Source organism: Barbus barbus (genome assembly GCF_936440315.1).
Source record: "Barbus barbus genome assembly, chromosome: 13".
Classification (NCBI taxonomy): Eukaryota; Metazoa; Chordata; class Actinopteri; order Cypriniformes; family Cyprinidae; genus Barbus; species Barbus barbus.
Genome location: NC_136741.1, coordinates 19777856 through 19801113, shown reverse-complemented (window position 1 = coordinate 19801113; position 23258 = coordinate 19777856). Strand labels below are relative to the sequence as shown.

The 23258-nt window shown below is 37.4% G+C and overlaps 1 protein-coding gene across 1 annotated transcript in view; it reads right to left on the bottom strand.

Annotated features, from left to right (window-relative positions):
* LOC306879540 (low-density lipoprotein receptor-related protein 8-like) overlaps positions 1-22836 on the bottom strand; it is a gene marked incomplete at both ends in the record, with an annotated part of 172944 nt that extends 150108 nt beyond the window's left edge. Inside the window, 2 exons of the mRNA XM_079432561.1 lie at positions 21941-22060; positions 22770-22836. Of these exons, the coding sequence (XP_079288687.1) occupies positions 21941-22060; positions 22770-22836 (187 nt within the window). The remainder of the gene's footprint in view (positions 1-21940; positions 22061-22769) is intronic.
* Positions 22837-23258: the final 422 nt, after the last annotated feature.

Genomic DNA, 23258 nt, shown 5'->3' with positions numbered 1-23258 from the left:
AAGAAAGAAAGAAAGAAAGAAAGAAAGAAAGAAAGAAAGAAAGAAAGAAAGAAAGAAAGAAAGAAAGAAAGAAAGAAAGAAAGAAAGAAAGAAAGAAAGAAAGAAAGAAAAAGAAAGCTCACTATTGTATTGTATATGTAAAGCTCACTATTATTTATTTGGACATATTTTTTCAATTAGTAGATGTTTTTATCTAAATTGATTTAGGGATTGGAATAAAACAGCAGAATGGATTAATCCACATGAGAAAAAAAATAGTGCTAACAATGACAAATTAGTAGTAGTAGTGGTAGTGGTAGTGGTAATAGTAATAGTAGTGGTAGTAGTATTAATAATTAGTAATCTATGGCTTGGCCTCTGCAAAAGAGCCAGAGTACTTGTGTGGCCAGCGTTCTTGAGCTGCCCCGCTGCAAAAAACGTACCACAGTATTTTTCTATGGACCTTTGCTGTTTTCTATTCTAATAAAAAGCATACTAGGCTATGACAACAGCTTCAACAGAGTTGGCTAGCTGGATGCGAAATAATCTATGCAAGTTTCGTGAAGTTCAGAATAAAAACGCAACGTGAAGCTGTTTTTCCTTGCAGCGCCTCAGTGCGCCTTTCTGGTATAATGTGTGACAGCTCTATGAACCAAATCTTTCGATCTGATCAACGGAATATAGCATATAGGTCTCTTTAATAGGGAGAATTTTCTGAAACTAATGACGTGTAGTTGTTCAAGATCTATAAATGTTTCGTGAAGTTACGAATACAAACGTAACGTGAAGAATAGAGCTGTTTTTCTTTGCAGGTGTCTGCCGAATTTGGGACGTGTGGCTTTAAAGCCCTAGGAGAAGTAGCAGTTAGTAAATTAACTCTCAGAAGAAAATACAATAATAAAAATAAGTTTAAATAGCATAGCAGTATGTTGCTTGCCTTCGCCAAGCCAACATAACTATTATTTTAAATTGAGGTAATTAGCATTCAGGTAATGTTTGTGAAGTAGGGAGACATCAAGGTAAACATACATAATCATTGATTAACACCTTTGATTGGAATGCCTATAATTGTATATAATTAACTGACAGAAGTAAAATACTTAATGTTGGCTGCAACACACACACACATACAAACTTACGGCCAAAATAAATAAATACACACACACACACATCAGAAATCAAACAGATGGAAAGACAGAAGGTACGGATGAGAGTAGGCTTTTCCATGTTCCAAGCATTTGCATACAAGCGGGTGTGCGTGGGCAGACACACTCACACACAAACAACCCAAAAAATTATATTCTCTGGTCTGGCCCAGAGCATCACACAAGCATATACACTAGGGAAATGCATGAGTAATAGATGAGTGCTCGTTCTGCAACTAATTAGTTGACTAGTAAAACACTAATATTGCAAACTGATTTTGTTTTGCCTACCAAAGGCAACAATGAAAGGCTTTCCACATTGATCTCTGAAATGGATTCACTGGACAGCGATGTGGATGTGTGACACTGAAGTGATAGGAGATGCATTCACATGCAGCAATTTTCATTCTTAATTTATTCTTGTTATGTTATGAATTTAAACCAAGCTGAGAATCTGTTATTATTATTGTGAAAAGAAAATTTGATGTGCTGCAAGAAACTTAGTCACTTAAGTATAAAGACTTTTACAGTGTTATAAAAAAAAAAATTTTAAATTTAAAAAAAAAAAAAAAAAAAAGGTATAAAAAGTATTGTATAAAAAAGGAAAAAATTATAAATAATATTTTAAAATAATATAAAATGCTGTTCTTTCAAACTTTCTTTTCATCGGGTCTTGAAAAATAACATCAGCCTATTAGATTATTTCTGAAGGATCTTGTGACACTAAAGACTGGAGAAATGGCTGCTGAAAAATCAGCTTTGCCATCACAGGAATAAATTACGATTTTAAATATATTAAAATAGTAGAAAACAGATCATTTAAATTGTTACAATATTTCACAATATTACAGTTTATTTTTATTTTTTATCCAATAAATGCAGCCTTGGTGAGCAAAAGAGACTTCAAAAACAAAAAAAATTCTTACCGACCCCAAATTTCTGAATGGCAGCATGTGTGTCACATTTGTTATTTTTAAAATATTTTAATTTACAGTAATTGCAAACCTGTTTTTAAGCTGTTGGAGTAATTAAGTACATAATTCCTCAAAAAAATGTTCCTCACTCGTTCACACTATTGTTTCTAGTACTCAAATCCTCTCTTTTCCTCTGCTTTGACTGGCTAAAGCTTGCAGTGTTTGGCAGGTGGATAGTGGGATGGGGAGAGTGTATCTGGGTCACTAGAAGCCATGCATCCCAAGTCCGCCACCAGCAAAGAGAATAGAGTTCCTTTTCTTTTTCCCTCCCTTTCTTTAATCTGTCGTTTTTTCTCACACGCTCCCCTTCTTGATGGGAGCATCGGAATTTTGGCCCCTTACCCGCAGAATGCAGCGTAAGCTGTTACCAAAGAGAGAGCCAGACATGCACGGCAGGTGGAGTGAGAGGAAGCGATGAAGAGAGAGGAAAAGAAGAAAAACTTGTGTGGGAATAAGGCTGGAAAAACCCGACAAAGGTAACCAAGAAGAGAGAGATCTTCTGCTTGCCACTTTTTCACGATTCTCTCTTCACGTCCCTCTCCTTTCATCTCTGCATGTAGCAGGTGTGTTATGTTGATGCGTGAGTAAGCATCATACATGCCCTGAGAGCTCGTTTAAAATAGCTCTGACTGGAAAACATGAACACACTTAAAACATTCTCCTCAAAAACGCACCTGCACCTCCCACGAGCGACCCTGATCAACCCTCCTCTTGCACATTTGCTCCTTTCCCACTCTGTTCTTTTTTCGGTCCCTCTCATTTGTATAAAACCACTTATTTGTCTGTGGGAAAACGACAAGGATGAGAGAAAGAGAAAGCACAAAGCAAGCACAAAATATCACTATAATATTCATACTTTGAATATTAACACTGCTATCCAGCAAAGTGAATCAAATCATCTTCACATTACTCCTCCATTTAAGATTCCTGTTTTAACAACCTCTCTAATCTCTTCCTCGGTAAATCTCTCCCTGGCGAAGCGTATCTCAGAGGGCTTATTAACATCGAGTTTACAGCATAAATATAGTGTTACAGTAGACAAACACACACCTGACATACAGCTCACATGTACAAACACACACTCCTTTACAAAGAAGCACATAATTGCTAATGCAAAATTATATTAGAAGTAAAACTATAAAAAATGCTATATTTGTATTCACCTAGAATTCCCTTATTTAGATGGAATTTGTTGCACAGTAATTACTGTTATTTTAGGTGATTGCATAATGAATTGCAAAAGGCCTGCTTACAGCTATTTGTAGATAAAGCAACTAAAAGTCTTTTTTGTGATCAGAGGCAAAATGAGTGACGAAAACCGCTGAGCAGTGTGATACAGCAACTATCAATGTAGCACAGTTTATGCACTGCGTTATGTTGAGTTGAGTAGGAGCTAGCATCAAACAGTGCAGTGATTTTCAGCAATTAAATGGTATCTTGACAGAACTGAAAGGCTCTGCATAGGCAGGGACATAAAAATGCTAATTTAAAAGAAAAAAACTCTCAGAAAGTTGAAGTCTTCAAAGTGCACACACTGTATACACACACACACTAACATTCAAATGTTTGGGGTCAGTAAGATTTGATAAGATTGATAAAAATTGATGGGACTGTAAAAGACTTTTATATAAATGCTCATGAAAATATGTATCAGAGTTTTGGCAAATACATTTTTAGAATGATTTCTGAAAGATCATGTGACACAAACTCAAGATGGCGCCACGCATGGCAGCCATTGTGCTTGGCTCTCCAGTTGTTTTAGTGTTTTTGTTAGTTTTTCCTGTTTTTTGTTTGTCAAACACGATCAGTTTCACCAGAGAAGAACTGCTGAATATTCGGCAGAATACACCACAAAATCTCCAACCGGTTTTCGATTATTCAGATGTTTTGCTGAACATAGTAGTCGGCAGAGCTGTGGCGCTGTTTATACACTTTAGGACGTGCAGACGGGGGAAGCAAGCCAGCGCGCTCGTGAAGCTCAGACAGCGCGGATTTCGAATGCCGTTGCCTATCATCCATCTGGCGAATCTCCGCTCTCTACCCAACAAAGCGGACGAACTCCTTCTGCTTTCAAGGTTAAACAAGGACTTTTCAAATTCTGCTGCTCTGTGATTTACGGAAACCTGGCTGAACGGCGCCATTTCAGACAGCGCGTTACATCTGCCTAATTTCCAGCTGATCAGAGCAGATCGCAACGCAGAATCAACGGGGAAATCGCGCGGCAGTGGGACTACATGCTTCTACATCAATGAAAGGTGGTGTACAGATGTAACAGTGTTAAAGAAGATGTGCTGTTCAGATCTAGAAACGCTTTTCATCAACTGTAAACATTTCTACTCGCCGCGGGAGTTCTGCTCGTTCATTCTTGTGAGTGTCTACATTCCGCTGCAAGAGCACATGAGCTCAGCTTCACAGAAACTCGCTGATCAGATCACAGACAAAGAACAACAACACCCGGACTCTGTTTTAATCATTCTAGGGGACTTTAATAAAGAAAATCTCTCCCGTGAACTGACAAAATACAGACAGCATGTTACATGTCCCACCAGAGACAGTAATATACTGGATCACGGTTACGCAACAATAAAGGGCGCATATCACTGTCCCACGAGCAGCTTTAAGACTCTCTGATCAATGTTTGGTTCATCTTATTCCGACCTACAGGCAGAAACTGAAGTCAGCTAAACCTGTATTAAGGACTGTAAAGAGATGGACTAATGAGACATAGCGGGTTTTACAAGTCTGTCTCGACCTTACTGATTGGAGTGTTCTTGAAGCTGCTGCAAACGATCTGGACAAGCTCACAGAGACTGTAACATCTTATATCAATTTCTGTGAGGATATGTGCATTCCTACCAGGATTCATCTAACTTATAACAACGACTAACCGTGGTTCACTGCAAAACTCAGACAGCTCCGTCAGGCCAAGGAAGATGCTTACAGGAATGGGGACAGAGTCTTGTATAAACAGGCCAAATACACACTGGAAAAGGAGATCAGAGTGGCAAAGAGGAATTATTCCGATAAGCTAAGGATCCAATTCTCTTCCAGTGACACTGCTTCAGTATGGAAAGGTCTGAAAGACATCACCAACTACAAGATACCATCCCCCAGCACTGTGGAGAATCGACAACTGGCAGACAATCTGAATGAGTTCTACTGCAGGTTTGAAAAAACACCATTCACACCTCCTGCAACCCCCCTCTCCCCCACACCTGAACTGCAGATAAGTGAAGATGACGTGCGCCAGGTCTTCAAAAAGAACAAGAAAAGGAAGGAACTAGGTCCAGATGGTGTGACACCAGCCTGTCTGAAATCCTGTGCTGACCAGCTGGCCCCCATCTTCACACAGATCTTCAACAGATCACTGCAGCTGTGTGAAGTCCCCTCATGCTTCAAACGCTCCACCATCATCCCCGTCCCAAAGAAACCTATGATTATAGGACTTAACGACTACAGACCTGTGGCTCTAACATCTGTGGTCATGAAGTCATTTAAAAAAGGGCCTGGTTCCTTCCTTTTCTTGTTCTTTTTGAAGACCTGGCGCACGTCATCTTCACTTATCTGCAGTTCAGGTGTGGGGGAGAGGGGGGTTGCAGGAGGTGTGAATGGTGTCATTTAAAAAACTGGTTTTGGCTTATCTGAAGGACATCACTGGACCCCCTGCAGTTTGCCTACAGAGCAAACAGGTCTGTGGATGATGCATTCAACATGGGACTGCATTACATACTGCAACACCTGGACAGCCCAAGGACTTACGTGAGGAACCTGTTTGTGGACTTCAGCTCGGCCTTTAACACTATCATTCCTCTGTCTGTCAGTGGATCAACAGCTTCCTGATAGACAGGCAGCAGCTAGTGAGGCTGGGAAAATGCACATCCAGCACCCGTCCTCCGTCCTCTGCACTTCATTAACTGTTTGGTTCAGCTCAGCTACCAAATCTGACCACAGAAGGTAGTCCAGACTGCTGAGCGAATCATTGGTACAACCCTCCCCAGTCTCCAAGAACTGTACTCATCCAGAGTGAGCAAAAGGGCTGGTAAAATCACTCTGGACCCCTCACATCCAGCACACTCCCTCTTTGAACTGTTACCGTCTGGTCGATGCTACAGAGCTCTGAGCACTAGAACAGCCAGATATAGGAACAGTTTCTTCCCTCAGGCAATCCATCTCATGAACATTTGAACACAAAACACTACCATACTTTTTATTTTTTTATTTAACACACATACTTATTACATTTCAAATTTGCACCTAACATACCTGTACATACTGAATTGTCTATTTTGTATATTGTGTTTGTGCAATTTTGCATATTGTCCATTTTGTATATTTGTACTTTTTTTTTTTTTTTTATCTGTGTCCTGTCCTGTCGCTGTCATTCTGTCGCACTGTGGTGCTACTGTCACTAAAACAAATTCCTTGTATGTGCAAACTTACCTGGCAATAAAGCTAATTCTGATTCTGAAGTAATGGCTGATGAAAATTTGGTTTTGCCATCATAGGAATAAATAAAATTTTAGTGCTGGGCAACAATTAATCACTAATAAGTTTGTTTATATATGTGTGTGTACTGTGTATATTTATTATGTACATATAAAGACACACACATACAGTATATATTTTAATATTTACATGTATATACATTTATAGTGATAGAAATTAATACTATATATAAATACATTTAATATATAAACAAAATTTTTCTTAAATATATACATGCATGAGTGTGTATTTGTATATAAAATATTGTATATAAATAGTAATACATATACACAGTACACACAAATATTATGTACACAAAAAATTATTTTGGATGCAATTAATCATTGCCCAGCACTAGGATTGATATTTCACAATATTACTGTTTTTAACTGTATTTTTGATTAAATAAATCCACCTTTGTGGAGCATAAGGACTTCTTCCAAAAACATTACCAAAATTTTGAACAGTAGTGTTTTTTATTAATTTGATCAATATTTATTGACCCTAAAATGTTTAACTGTAGTGCATTTTAATAATTTGATTAATATTATTTTTTCAATCATACAGTGGATACACTAGAGGTACTAGTTGAAACTTTTCTACCATTAGATACCAGGTATCATCATACAATATCTGTATCTATGATATTCCCCACTATTATCACCACGGCCAAAATCCCTTTAGCTACTAGCTTAGTGTGGGGAACAGTTGAGTTTACACACAGCAGGTGGGCTGAGATAATGAACAGGACATCCAGTCCACCATGCTTTGTGTCGGTCTACATGCAACAGTCTCAATCACGGCTCTTACAGACTGACTCTCCACAGTCTGTAATCAATGATGTATTGAAGCAGTGAAGTGAAATAAAGGGCTCTCTAGATTCATGTCCATAAGGTCACTGCATTTAAGAGCACCACTGAAAACAATTGGGAAGTTGTTAACTGAATCGTATTCTTCTCATAAAAGGCCGCTCCCTTATTTACTTTGTCTCACGGCTACTGTCGCTGATGTGCTTTGTCTCGCTCTCAGACACTTTAGGCTTTTCTTCTCTCTGAAGATTTGACACACACTTCGGTTGTTAAATCACATGCACAAATAAATCTCAAACAAATGCACAAGTCCCTGCCTCCTGTACCCAAAGGCACATTTTGACAGTTTAATATGTCAGAAGGAGGAGCCGTTCCTGACCCGCGACCTTGATATATCACAAAGCAAATTCATTCAAGCTCTTGTGTCCTGAAAACGCAATTCCCACTATTCTTAGCCTTTCTCTACCTCACAGTCTTTTTCCAACTGTCCAACACAACTGAAAAAATGTTTACAAAAAGGGAATCATGTGATCTGACAGTTCTTTTGACCTTTTTTGACCTAAACATTCTGGTCCAATGTCCAAGATCGCACCTCCTGCAACAGTTAAATGATTTGAATGTTGAACGTCAGTTGATCGCAGTGGTACTACATCATCATTTGTCTTCTTTAGAACCATCACTTATTCCAGAGTTTCACCGACATCCTATTTGCGTTGATGCATGAACATAAGCGCTTAGGTTCACATAAACACACATTCAGCTGCCTCAGTGTTTACCATCTGGGTGGAGATAGTAAACAGAATCAATCTCATTAGAAAAGCATTGACAGCAGAGATAGCAGAGCCGCCATCATGAGTATGGCTTCCCCGGATAGTAATTCAATAAGTGGTTTGTAAGCCCCTGCATTAATTTAATGCAATTAGGCAATTTTGTCTCTTGATTTCTCCGGTCCCTTTTTGCAGGGAGAAAGAGTTACCCATCAAGCATTGCTTTGGGTCCACTACATCTCTTTATGATGTGGAAGCCACTGATCCATGATTACAACGACAGTATTGAGCAGGAGGTCAATACAACAACAAGTCTGAGTGAAACATCTGGTTAAAGTATCTACAAGTCAAGTCAAGTCACCTTTATTTATTTATATAGCGCATTTAACAATATAGATTGTGTCAAAGCAGCTTTACAGTATTAAATAGGAAAATAGTGTGTAATAATGCAAAAGAACAACAGTAAACACTCAATTTTCAGTTAAAGTCAGTTCATCATTGATTCAGTGATGTCATCGTCCAGCTCAGTTCAGTTCAAATAGTATCTGTGCAATCAAGTTGACAATAATATCGCTGGAAGTTAAGCGTCCCCAACTTAACTTCCTTAACTTCCATCTACAGGCTTATGTGTTGAGTTAGTCAGCAATCCTTTGGAAGCTAGTTTTCAATTAATATCGAAAGGTATTTCTACCTCACAATAGCAGCTTTGCTTTTTGCAATTGCGACTCTCACAACATGACTTCATATTGTGCAACTGTGACTTTCTTTGTTGTAACTGCTATGTTATGACTCGCAATGTAACTTTATACCTTGCGATGCAACATTACATCGTGCATAAACTTTGTTTCTTGTAACGGCTACTTCATATCTCATAACATGACTAGATCTTGTGATGTAACTTTATATCCCACAACTGCAACTTTTTCTCAATCTCATAATGTGACTTTTTATCTTGCAACTGCCACAATTACCCATTATTTCTCACTCCTCTGTATAAATGGGCTTCCATCCAATCCAGTCCACTAACTTCCCAATTACACATACAAATTGAAAGTCCATGATGCCAAATCAAGATTCAGGCTTCACCTATCCTGTATTTACCTCGTTTGCTCCAATTTGCAGCTAGTTTCATCTGTCATATGCTTCATCACCCTCCAAACCAGTACTAAATTCACTGGGGAACGAAGTGAATCAATCTAGTTTATAAACCTGAAAATATAGTCTCCACTGCTGGACAGATGAAAGAGAATCCTTTAGAAGGGTCGTTAAGCTAATTTTCTGAAATTAGTGTTACTTTGCAAAGAAGGCCGAACAGACGTTCGGCACATTTCTGCAGAGAGATGAAGGCCTTGCCTCGGCCCATTCCATTTGCTTTCCAAACATCATCCTTGCTCTCTTTCCATGCCCTAAGCTTCGAGCTCTTTTCTTTTCCCCCCTCTCGTTTCTGAAAGTACAAAGTAAGCTGCTGAGATATTTGTGGAAATGATATATAGCAGGTATGCAGAACTGTCGAAAGGGCAATACAAGTTCTAGAGAAAGTTACTAGCAACTTACAAAAGAAAGAACAGAAAAACAGGTCTTTACAAAATGAATTCACCGTTGTAAGACAGTTTGGTATCTGACAGGAAGATAACGTGCAATGGTTAATATTTATGAGTGCCAGAGGAAGTAAAAGTGAAAATAATTAATCAGGGTAACGGAGATGTATGTTAATTACAGCAGAATCTCTTGCTCATTTGCTAAGTTCTTATCTCTTATATCATATATTCTTCAAAAACGGAAGAACAAAAAGGTAAATGGTGAATAAAATGAACATTAGTCAAGACCTCAGTGTTTAACCCTCTTTGTTAACATTCACACCGCTGCAGGCGATTAAATAAGTGCTGAAAGATCAGATCATATGCTATAGTATGCAGCATATGCTACACAGAGGAAAAGACAAACACTGATATCACAGCTTTTATTTGTTAATATTAGGGCTGTCAGTTAATTATAGAAATAAACATACATATAATACATGTATATACATATTAGATTATAAATGTATTAGACCAGACAGACAGACAGACAGATCTAGTCAATTCTCTAAACTTTAAACCCACCTGACGTCCAGATCAGTTTGCTCTAACCTCAGCAAAGATCAGACAGGCTGTAATCTAATTACTGAAGCAGTGCAGCCTACATTACTGACTAGCTGTAGCTGTGAAGTTTGCTCTGCAGTCGTGCTGAGAGGTCCGGCTGGAGTGGACAGACCTACTCTGCACTCATTAAAGCAGCTAAGCACCACCTGGGCTGTGCTCTCAAAGCTCAATAGACTGGACATGCAATTAAAGTATTAATTCAACCACAAATTAAAATTCTGTTTATTAAATTAAAATGTACCTTTATGTTGTTCCAGTCCTCTGTGTGTTATTTTGCAGAATGTCTGAGCTGCTCTTTTCTATACTGAATGGGGAATGGACTCATTTCTTCCCCAAACATATATCTGAGGTGATCAAATGATGTTTACTAGACGGGTATGGGGTTCTGTGACATCAACTAAGACATGAATGAACTTGCCTTATTCTGTAGTTTAATGCGCATGTGATCACAGTCCACAGACACGCACACAAAACCATAAAAATCACTTAAATGTGTTCATTAAAAGACAGTGTCATCAAAATTGATCTAAAAGAAACACCAAGTTTCTCAACAATAAGCGCTGTTGTCACTTATGTCTATAATGTCCAAACAAATTTATTCAAACTACTTCCTGTGGTTCAAATGGTGTTAAAGTGATGGCAGGGCGATGTAATAAAAAATAAATAAAAAAACATTGTACTATTATTATATTTTTATTAATATTATTGTCAACTTTTGGACAATATTTAACACATCCTGAGGAGATCAAAGGAACCATCATTAATGTGCTTATGCACCAATATATCATTTACTACATTTCACACAATTATACTAATACATTTTAATATGTTGAAAATTCCACACAGACACAGAAACACAAATGATCTGTTGAATAGTTTTGAATCAATTAGTTGAAAGTAGGCCTGTCACAATAACAACTTTCTGTTGTGCGATATATTGCCCTAGAAATAATTGTGTTAAGCTTATATTATTGTCATTTTAAAGACCATTTTATGTCACTGAATATATATTCATAATGTAAGAGCATAATAATGCGAGAAGATCTACACACTTCCAAATGACAACAAACTTAATTTTTAAGAATATTTAGATCATGGAAATTAAGTATCAAAATATGCATTAAAAAGTGCATTAAATCACTGCAGCTCAAGTTTTTTAGTTTATTGCGAATAAAATCATCACAGATTTACTAGGAACATCCAATATGTCACTCAGCTATACTTATGCTGTTTGAAATCTTGTATAAAAGCGGTCCTACTCAAACTAAAGTAGCATGCTTAGTTTAAGAACCTTAAGTCTTTCAACGTCGGTTTTGAAAGCATATTCCACCATAAAAAAATAACCAGCTCTGTGTGGGTGCATTACTCAAGACTAAACAGAAAACGTAACACAGTATAAACAGAGTTAAGCATGCAAACTCGCAAAACACATTTCGAATAGCATTATTACTGGTGTGGCCTGTGCCGGAGACTTGGGGCCTCACACTAATCTTGCATGGAGACAGGCCTATTGGGGAAGTGTCAGGGTGCTTACAAACAGGAGGAACGCTTACACGGACATGAAAATAAAGAGAGAGAGAGAGAGAGAATAAGAGAGAGAGAGAGAGAGAGAGAGAGAGAGAGAGAGAGAGAGAGAGAGAGAGCGCGAGAGAGAGAGCGTGAGAGAGAGAGCGAGAGAGAGCGGAGACATGTGAAGCATTGAGCACAGTCTCCTGGAAGTGCTGGCAAGTCATAGAGATAGAGAGACATTGAGGAACTACTGAGGGCTTTGAAAATGGGAGGATGGGTAGCGAAAGGTACTTAAGGAGAACAAAAGGGGAAAGAGACTTTGAACAGTCTTTTGAGGTCCTTCTCATCTTTGAAAGCTGATTGGCTAAACATTGGAGCTGGGCGATATAGTGAATACTCATGATAGATTTACTATGATATTGTTAGTAACATAAAATCAACCAACAATGTGCATGCTTCAAAGATTTGTATGTATCATTTATTTGCCTTTGAGTTTCCCTAAGACCATTTTGTGAATCAATTTGTTTAACTGTTTTTTTAAGTGAACTGATTCAAATCTGATCAAATGATTTGTGACATTTTCAAATATTAAAATGTTTTGAAAATGTATATCTTGCTGTGTTTTAGTGAACAAACAAATGAATGCTGTTTTTACTGCATTTTACTTACTTACATCACGGGGTGGTGATGGCGCAGTGGATAAGACGCATGCCTTTGGTGTGAGAGACCCGGGTTCGAATCCACTGTGAGACACCAATGTGTCCCTGAGCAAGACACTTAACCCTTAGTTGCTCCAGAGGCGTGCGACCTCTGACATATATAGCAATTGTAAGTCGCTTTGGATAAAAAGCGTCAGCTAAATGAATAAATGTGTAAATGTTTACTTTACTTATTATGCAATAGAAACATCATTTTCACAAGTTATTTCATTGACTATAAGATTCTACATTAGTTTTATAGGTAACACTATTTCGATAGTCCACTTTAGACATTCTACTAACACTAAGTAACTTTGCAACTACATATCAACTAGCAGTCATTAGAGTATTAGTAGACTGTCTGCTTAATAACTTCTAACACTTTATTTTGATAGGTCCACAACATACAACATACTGAGTATGAGAAACTTTACAAGTATATGTCAACTTATTCTTCTAACCCTAAACATAACTTACTGAGAGTTAGTAGACGTAGTTGTAAATTAATGAGGATTATGCCTCGTTTCCACTGAGCGGTACGGTACATTACAGTATGATTCTGTATTGGTAACCCTGATCAGGCCTGCGTTTCCACTGCCAATTTACTTCATAGGTGTGGTGTATGCCGGAAAGTAGCGATCGACAATAAAGCGCGACAATAAGCACAACTCTGCCTCTTTTATGTCAGTTTTAATGAACAATAATAGCCATTATAAAAGTATAAGTACAAAGTATAAGAGGCTTATATAAGAGGAAATAAAGATTAAAGCAAACAATTCACAGTCAAACGTTTGCTACAGTCAGTGCTGTAAGTTTGGTGAAGTTCAAACTAAATATAAAGTTAAACTTTGTGCTCAGTCAAAACGATATGGCCAGGAACAAATAATAGATTCATGAGACCACGAATGCCTGTTATACACAAAACAAATTGATTCTCGTTTAATCACCACAGAGACATCAGAGCCAGCGGCAAATGTCGGAAGGACAAGCCGAGCGTAAGGCTGCTCGAGGCAGATACATGAGCACGGAGCAACCGGTGATCGCCTGGAGCTTCGAAATCGGCATAGCAAATTTTCAAATAGGCGCTATAGCTTTATAAATAAACAGCAGATTTGAGTTTTAAACAACTACTCACCTGAAAAACTCTTAAAACTACATTTCATGACAGAATAACAGTAATATTTTGAAAATTACGCAGGTTTTTGGGCAATCACGTTTCACAAGTCAGACAAGAACACATATTGAGAAACTGTTATAATATAAAAGTATAAAATACACTTTTTTGTGTGTGTGTTTGCACACTCTGATGTAATAAGCAGAACACAGCAGAGCTGAACAAGTGAAGACGCTTTATCCCCTTGTATCACGCAAAAGTGACTATTCTAGTCAACCAATCAACGTTCTGCAGTGAGTTTAGCTCCACCCTTTTGGTACCCTTTGCTGTGCTAGGTACCGCAACGAAAGGGTACCAACAAAGTGGTACTGTTCGCTATTTTGGTACCATTCACAACTTCTGACAATGGAAACAGACATAATTGTATACCGTACCGAACCGCTCAGTGGAAACTGACATGTAGTTATAGTTACTTATAGTTAGTAGAATGTCTAAAGTGGACTATCAAAATAAAGTGTAACCATTTATCTTATTAAATTACGCTTAAATTAATATTTAAAATTTATTTAACATTCTAATTATTAAGAAATTAGCAATAACCTTTTATCTGTTTTATTTACAGTGCACGTAATAAATAAGAATAAAAACATGAACATCTTCCTTTTCCTCAGTTCACAATCCCTTTTTTTCCTTCTATGTATCTCAAAACTTTTCACTTTCATCATGACGTTCTCAGTTCACCATCTTATCTACGGTAAACCACTGCAGCTTCCACATTTTCTGACCAGGTGGTCTGTGTGTGAGAAAGTTGGATTGCTCCCCTACGACAGAATGACAATCAGGAAACACCATTAAAAAAGATGCCACGCTGTGCCACACAAGGCTGAATAAATCATGCATGCACACACACAAACAAATCTCAGCGAGCGGCACAGAAATCTACACACAACTAGTGATGAGTAACATCGCCCTAAAACTCAAACCACTGAAAGATCACAAATAGTGGTGCACCATACCAGTACCACATTTGTTATCAGCCAATATTGCCCTATTTTTAAATTTAAATGATCTCACTTAAAGTTAACCTTTATTAGTTGACATTATTTATACTGTAACATTCTGATGGCTGTATTCATTGTAGCATTTAAAATGATTCATTTTAAGTGTTTTTATATTTCATTTATTTAAAAAAAACAGTCTTATCGGTATTGGCCAGGATCGCAACCCCTGTAGCATCCCTAATTGCAAACAGTCTAAGCAACCTGCTAAAAAAAAGGATCTGACCGAATGTGTATGTAGAAACCCTCACCCTTTGCTCATGTATGTGAGATTTGCATCTATTCAGATTATTGTTTGGCGGGCTGCAAAAGTTCAAAAGCACCACTGAAAGAGGTGAGGTCAAGAGAGTTCTCGCTCTCCTTCTCTGTCAGAGAGAATAAAAGTGCAGAAAAAAAAAAAAATCTTCAAACACCTTTCTCTATCTTTCAGCAAGGAGAGCGCTATAAAATATACCAACTCTCCATGTCGTAAATACAACTGTGGGAGTCGTTCAACATCCTCATCTCAACAGAGGATCGTAGCAACTTAGAGCAGATATCGCTCCCTGCTGCACTGCTGTGATTTAGGACACTCTGCAGCTCGATTACCACAGCTGACAGTACAGAAAAACTGAGGAGAAAGGTAAGGACTCGTGAATAAATGAGACTGAGAAAAGTCTGGCCAAGTTGTAGACAAGCTCAGAAGAAGAATAATCTCTGAAGCTGTGTGACAAAACACACTCACAAACACTGATACCGGCTTACACACATTGGGAGAACGTCAGTCACTGCACAGATGGGTATTAGCCAAATGATTTATTCATGAATAACAGGTAAATATTCTTTGGGATTCCATTCCAGGGCAAAATTGGGAAAGTGACAAGCGAGCGAAAGCATGAATAACAGAAATGTAAATAAAGCCGAGTCATGGTGAAATATTCAACTAATCTTGGCAGGGATTAGATGTCATAGACGTATGCTGTCAGGCACACGGACGGATCAAATAAGAACTGGGATTTTGGGAGTTTGTAGCACCATGACAAATAGTACATACCTACACACTATATAAAGGAGCTTGTGATTTATACCTATGTGAAAAAACAAAAAAGACTGGACGATTTCTTTTGTGTTGTTACTCTCTAAAACACAGAGTACAACATGCTCTTCAAATGATTCATTAGATAGAGAATCAGAATCATTTTCATCATTCAACAGACTGAATGGGCAGACAACTTTTCAGAATAATTTTGGATTTTTCACTGATTTATTGAACAGAGGGTAAGAACTGTCATGTTTTGTGTGTTTAAAAAAAGGCAATTTATGAGTATATAAGTTTATATACTTAAAAAAACGGACCATTCACTAAGCTCCACTTCCCCTGGTTATTGTTGCTCACTCAGACTTAGAGATTTCTATGTGATTTTCAGTCAAATGTGCTCATAAAATGGTACAAATTTTAAGGATATCACTTATACATGGGCGGGAATGAAGTGTGACATTGCAAAGCATTTTTATATGCTGTAAAGCAATTGAAACTGTACAGAATCAAAAGAAATCTAAATTCGAGGGAAACGCTTATCACATTGCCTGAAAAAAGAAGAAGCCTCATTTGAAAATGATTACAAGTGATAACGTTAGTGTAAGTGAGCACAACTGCTCCTAACGTTTCTAAACCACATTCACAGTTGTAACTCTTTATTTACTATCGACATTACGATGACCTGAAATAATGTTTAAATATAACATTATGTTGTTTATTTGAGAATGTTGGCTGACAATAGTTTAAACCACAGCATGAATCTCAAGATTTATTTGCGACAATATAATGCATTTATCACATTTTTCAATAAAACTGGGATTAAAATTATCCAAATGCAGAGATCCTACATAGACTTCCGTTATGAAAGAGCAAAACCTTGTCTGAGATAAATTGCAGTTGCTGATGTAAGTATGTATGAGGCAAGCTTAGACTTTCAAAACTATTAAACTCTTTTTAAACTATTCAAACTCAAATCAAAACCAAAAGTCTGTCAGAACCATGTGTGAGAAGAAGCTCTTTCTACATACTCTCTTCTCTTCTACCAGTCTTCCAAACGAATCACTGGCCTGTGGCTGATTGTACCGCACACCTTGATGAGCAAAGACCACCTGGAACATATCTACCACGAGAATACAATGTGAAAAAAAAAGAAATAGATAAATGAAACAAAAAGCGTGTTATTACCACTTCAGCTGCCCTTCACCAACAGCTATGGAGTGTGCTGGAGGCAGTGTCTTTGTTCACCTCTCCCTTTATTTGGTTTCTGTCTCTCCTTATGTGTCCGTCACATTCCCCACCCCCACTCGCAGAGAACAAACAGAGACCTAAGATTTCATATCAGTAAGTAGCTCATGAAACTCACCCAAAAGCTTATCCACAATATCCAGGCAATATCCACAATATGCAGGGGAAAACACGTACGTCGTCTCTCTTTGTTTCAGTCTCTCTCGCTCTCCTCTGCTCTATTACACTTCCTTAATGAATACATTTTCACAGTATATCAGCATTACAGAGGCAATGCAAGTGGAAAAGGTCCCATATGCTCTCTAAAGTTTTAGAAATGTGTATGCATGAGTGTTGAAAGTGTGACAGCTTTAAGAGGAAAGCTTCACGCTAATGAATGTTCGCACATTCAAACAAGACACCATCATTTGGACATAAGTGCTACTTGGGTAAAAACAAGCATCTGTTTTGGTATTTTGAAGAGTTTGTGTTTTTGCACTAGCAGGACCTTCTTGCCCTTGAACTGAATTAACCCCACTGATATGGCATATCCACTCTCTCTCTTACACACACACAATCCGCAAATGGAGAGACACTAATTGGATTTATATTATGCACACGGACAGTTCATGGTCACCTGGGTCTTTGTTTCACAATAACTTCACTCCCGCCATCACAAACACACGCTCAGTCTCTCAAAAGCACTAATGCATGTTTTCTGATCACATAAACTGAACGACAAAGCCCCTGGGCAATAACAAAAGCCAGCAATAATTTCCACAGCAGTAACGGGTTTCACACATGCTTACAACTCACCTTCGTACACAACACATGCTTCACAATTTCAAACAAAGAAAGGTCACTCAAGATTTCTCTGCCAGAGAGATTTGGAGGAGCATTGTGACATTGATCACTAGCGAAGGTCACCTGAGAATGAAAATTTATTTATTTACACTCATGACTTGCTTTTTCTTTTGTTTGTGAGTCAAATTTATGAAGAATATCCTGAGGGCTCTCAAGGTACAAAATGAAAGAATGATGGAAATTGTCTATGTGATAAAATTTTATTATAAAACATTATTCCTTTAAAATCTTGACATGTGCACTAACTCTACACTAACTAACTCTCCTTGGTACATTCGAGAGTTCACGAGGAAAGTAGCACAGCCCAATTTGAGAATTAATCATTCTGATCTTTAGAATTAATCAGTTGATCCAGATCACAAAACCGGTCTGAATGATTCATTCAGGAATTTAGCTGATCCAGTTTTCAATAGTTAACAGCCAGTGATGAATGAATTATCACACAAACGGTCTGTTTAACTTTCAAGGATATCATACAGCTTAAAAAAAACTTTTATGATATTTTATTATGGCTTTTATGTCACTTTCATGATGCCTTTGCATCTGTTTTGAACCCTGAAACTAAGCTGCAGTAATAACGTGAAAAAAAATTGGCCATTTCTAAGTCCGTTTTCGACAAAAGAAAGTCATGGAACGTCATGAGAGTGAGTAAACGATGACCAAATAAACAATTTTTTGGCTGAATTATTTAATGTGGAAATGCAAGAAGTATAAACCTGCTGATCTTGTTTGACAACACATATCCTAAAATCGTTGTAGTTTGCGTCCTTTTTCCCAGAAACGACTCGCAGAAAAGGTACATAACAATAAAAAAATATTAAAGATAAAAATATTGATTTCTCGCTAAATTTCCTTTCTTCCTGTTAATGGGCACTGGACTTTATAGTCTCATTTTTTAAATCAGACATTTTTTATTAAACCTGCACATGTAAAAAAAAAACGCATTCACATTCCCATGAGGAATACTTCCTATCTCAAAGTAAAACAAATGAGATCCTCCTCACAAGGTGCTGCAATACCTGGAGAGCAGTACCAGGAAATGATTATACAAGAAGCAGTGTTTGTTCACTCATTTGGCTCCGCTTCACTCTGTGTGTGTTATGTGAGTGTGGATTGAATAAGAAAGGAGTGCATTTAGACACGTAATACAAGAGCTCAGTCTAATAGCAACACATAATACATAACCCTTCTAACACAGACCAGCTTTGTTAGTTTTAACCTTGCACAGTCATTTAATATAAAAATGAGATATTCCTACTGGCATTTCTCGTGTCTCTTAAACATGCTATGCTTGTGATACAAGCGGTTAGGTTCATTATCTCAACAGATTCGATAAACATTCCACGGTAGACGGGATACTTGATTATGTCTGTGACCTGTGACCTAGTACCATACGCCCTATTTGACCTCTTTTTTTAAAGACTGGGAGAAAAAAAAAAGATTTTGTGCGTTGGCACTTCATTATATTTGTGGTGAAGGTATGTTAAACAAGGATTAGTGAAAAACAGCCATGAAACTGATGTCTGAGAGTGGCAAATCCAACACAATACGTGTATCCGAGCCAAAAAGGAAAAAGAAAATAGCTCTGTCACCCTCTGTCAATTTTGTTTGTTTTTTTTTGGTGATAATGTCTTTCTTCAAAGAAAATAAAGTCACTGTGAAATAATACATGTCATACAACAGAACAAAAAATAAAAATCAATTCAGAATATTTTCTTCCCCAAGCTTACAAGCTGAAAAATTACATATCTTTGACACATTTCTGCTCCACAAAGCATCTACTGAACAGAATACACTACCGTTTGAGGTCAATAAAGAAAAAAAATTACTTTATACATTTATTATTAAGTATTAAATTGATCAAAAGTGACAGCAAAGACATTATAATGTAACAAAAGAATGATTTCTGAAGGATAATGTGCCACTGAAGACTGGCGAAATGGCTGCTGAAAATTCAGCTTTACCATCAGAGAAAAAAAAATTACATTTTAAAATAAATTAAATCGATTGTAATAATAATAGTGTTGTACTCTATCTTTGATCAAATAAATGCAGCCTTGATGAGCACAAGTTTATTAAAATAAATTTTTAAATGGTAGTGTACAAGCAAATTATGAAAAACTCTTTCAGGGCTTTTATCCCAAAATTTACAATCATTACTGTCACTTATTTTGGTTATCATCACACTCAGATTGTCTTATTTTCTTCTTGTTTGCATCAAAGCCCAAAACTAACCGCAAGTAAAATCAATATCTGCCAAATGAATAATACAACACAGTGTACATTTACCCTGCTAAACACACTTTATAGTTTAGGATTTTTTTGGAGTTAACACTGTTTTAAAAAGTACTATCACAACATTTTATCAATGTTGATTTGTTTCGTATTAATAAATGTCCATGTGACGTTCATCATCTAAGACTAAAGGCCATCCTGACACACATAAATAGCCACTAAGCCAGTCTCTACCGAAGAGCCCACTTCATCTTCAGACACAAAGCCCTGTGATTAGAATTTGGTACTGAAAAAAAGAGACAGAAAGAGAGGGAGAAGGAGCAGTATGTGCCGTGAAGTGTTGCTATTACCGTCTCCATGGGCAACTAAAGAGGAATCCTGCCAATTCTGCGAGTAGGTTGTGTCTGGGAGGGGAGCGCAAAGCACAATCCTTAAGGTATTATTCTAATTCAATGTCTGTCCAAGTCTGTGGGAAAACATCCAGAGGAGAGAGAGGAGCATTCAGCCCACTGACAGGCCAAGAGAGCGCTTCTACATGGGGAGAAACCCCACAGATACCCTGCCTGCTGGAGATACCACGTGTAGTAGGGCACCTTAGCATGAATCCATTTAAATGAGCATAACCAACGCCAAGAAAACACCAGGTGCATGCGACAAACCTGAACCTGGGGGAATGAAAGTTGGCAATGACACGGAAAATTGAGCGTAATAATTTTATTATTTCTCTCAAATCAAATTGGAACAAATTAAAATAATTTAAGTCGGATCAGGTGGTTTCATATAACGTAAATAAAATTAATAAAAATGGGTCATCTAAATAAGCAAAAATCAAAAGACTACCATTTTTGTTGTGCAGCAAGTGATTCCCGAGGTGTGTAAATTCAAGGTGCAGACGTCTCTTTCTCTTACTTTATAAATGTAGCTAAACAATCCTGCCCCACATTATAGATTGTGTAAAGCTGAGAAAGATTAGTAGGAAGCACAGACCACCCATAAACATGGAATGAGAGCAACAAGTATGACCTTTATAATCCTACATGCCTACAACTCTGGGTTTATATATTGGACCAACATACCCAGAATGCAATGCAGATTTGAACGACAGATTTCAAGACTTTTAAATTAAGTTTTAATTCCATAGGTTTTGAAAGTAAAAAAAAAAGCATTCTCTCCATCGTGCCTCCACTTTACCATATCAGCAAACCAGGATAATTACCGCACTTGCAATTAATACCGTGACCAATACATCGGGATAATTACATTTTGTGCCACTTGCACCTTTCTCCCCTCTGCTGTAGCCTACATCTCAATTAAGTCATTCGACTTGCTGATTACGATTTTTATGTTTGTCTTTCATTAGCAGATCCTGAAAAAAAAAATCAATCCTGTGTCAACCTTCCTGCAAAGTCCTACTTCCATTTACAGCTAATAACTCGATGTCTGTGTCTAATAATACGTTTAGAATATGTCCACTTAAAATGCCATGCAAACTCAGAACACGGTCACACTCACACTTTAAAAGACAATGTCCATTTTATACATCTGACCATTATTAATTACAATAATAATATGTGATTACAAGCAGCTTCACAAAAGATAAACAATAAGTGCATTGACCATTAGTAATACCATGCAGCAAAACAAACACTAATCTAAATGTGTACAGTACAAGATGTCATACTTCATAATATGCCATAATGGGAAGTAAAACGTACGAAACTTCCAGTGTGAAGGTACCTAAAGCCACAACCTGTGACAGTTGGAGCCTTTCCAAAGAAACAGCATATTAAGTTTATTCTTGTGTTTCAAAACTTAGCAAGTGGTCTACTTAAACAGAATTTCTTCGGTCGGAAGAGGAACAAAGAGGATACCAGCATGGCTATATAAGACACCTGTTAAAAAGAGGTTCAGATTACTCACGGCAGTTCTCCTCGTCGCTGTTGTCCGAGCAGTCATCGTCATCATCACATTTCCATGGAGTCGGGATACACCTGCCGTTCTTGCATTGAAACTGACCGCTTTCACAGTCCGGATTATTTCCTGTCATACAAGAAGTTTTGAGTAAATGCATGGTCCAAATTTTGGGAAGGATCAAGTTTTTAAAACAAGGAACAACCTTAAATATTTGGTTACATCTTAACTTTAACCCAACATTCCCAAAGGACGTCAAAGCAAACTGTTGGGTGACTTATACATATAGGCTCAATTTATTATAGATTCACATATTGTACATCACAAGTCGTTGAAAACTTGAAAATCTTAAAAATGCAAAAAAGTTTTAAAAATAGGGGCCATGTAAAGACATTATAAAAACATTTAGCACTGACAATTTTACACTTAGCCTAAATGTTAATTCTGTTGACAGCTGTTACAGTACAGTCACATGAAAATCGACGTGCACGTGTACAGTGACAGATTGAGGTAAATATGATTTCACAACCTATATAATTGAAACGTGTTTAGAAACACAATCTTAATGATGCACTAAATGCATTCATTGGGAGTAAAGTTGCACTAGTGTGTATGAGTTACTTTCAGTGGTGTACTATACTTACTATCTTTAAAAGTACAGACTACTATAATTGCATTAAAAATCAGATTGCAATTCTTTATAATACAAGCTACGCTACATAGCGCTTTAATAATGTCTCGTCATAGGAAGTAGATGCACGCGACTGCGCCGGTGTTTCCACAGCATCATTCATTTACATTCATAACAGCGGACTGACAGCGTAAAACAGACACTTACCGTTTACCAGCAGAAACCCCACGAGTATCATATGTAAAAGCAGCAGTTTCCCTATAGCCGTCCACATCTTCACAAATCAAGGCGTTGTGCTCATACGAAATATAAAAAGGCTGTGCAGTACAGTCTGTACCTCCCTTCTCGGTGCAGCCTGCGCTCTGACTAGACACAAGCTCCACTCTGCTTTCGATACCAGTTTGAATTGATGACGCCAACGCTGATGGGCGGGGCCATGCGTGATGACTTGTACGTATGGGCGGAGTTAATGTTGAAGCATTACGTGTCATCAATCTACTCAACTGAAGAAATCAACAGATTTGTGGACAGGGAGGAGTAGAAATGGTCTTTAAAATTCCATGGAAAATCTAGAAAAATGGAAGTGAAAAGTTTTGGGCTCATGCTAATGTAATATGAAAATTTTAAATTTGTATTAAATTGAAATTATATAAATTGTAAATATTTCCTTAAGTTAAAAGTATTCATTTATGTAGA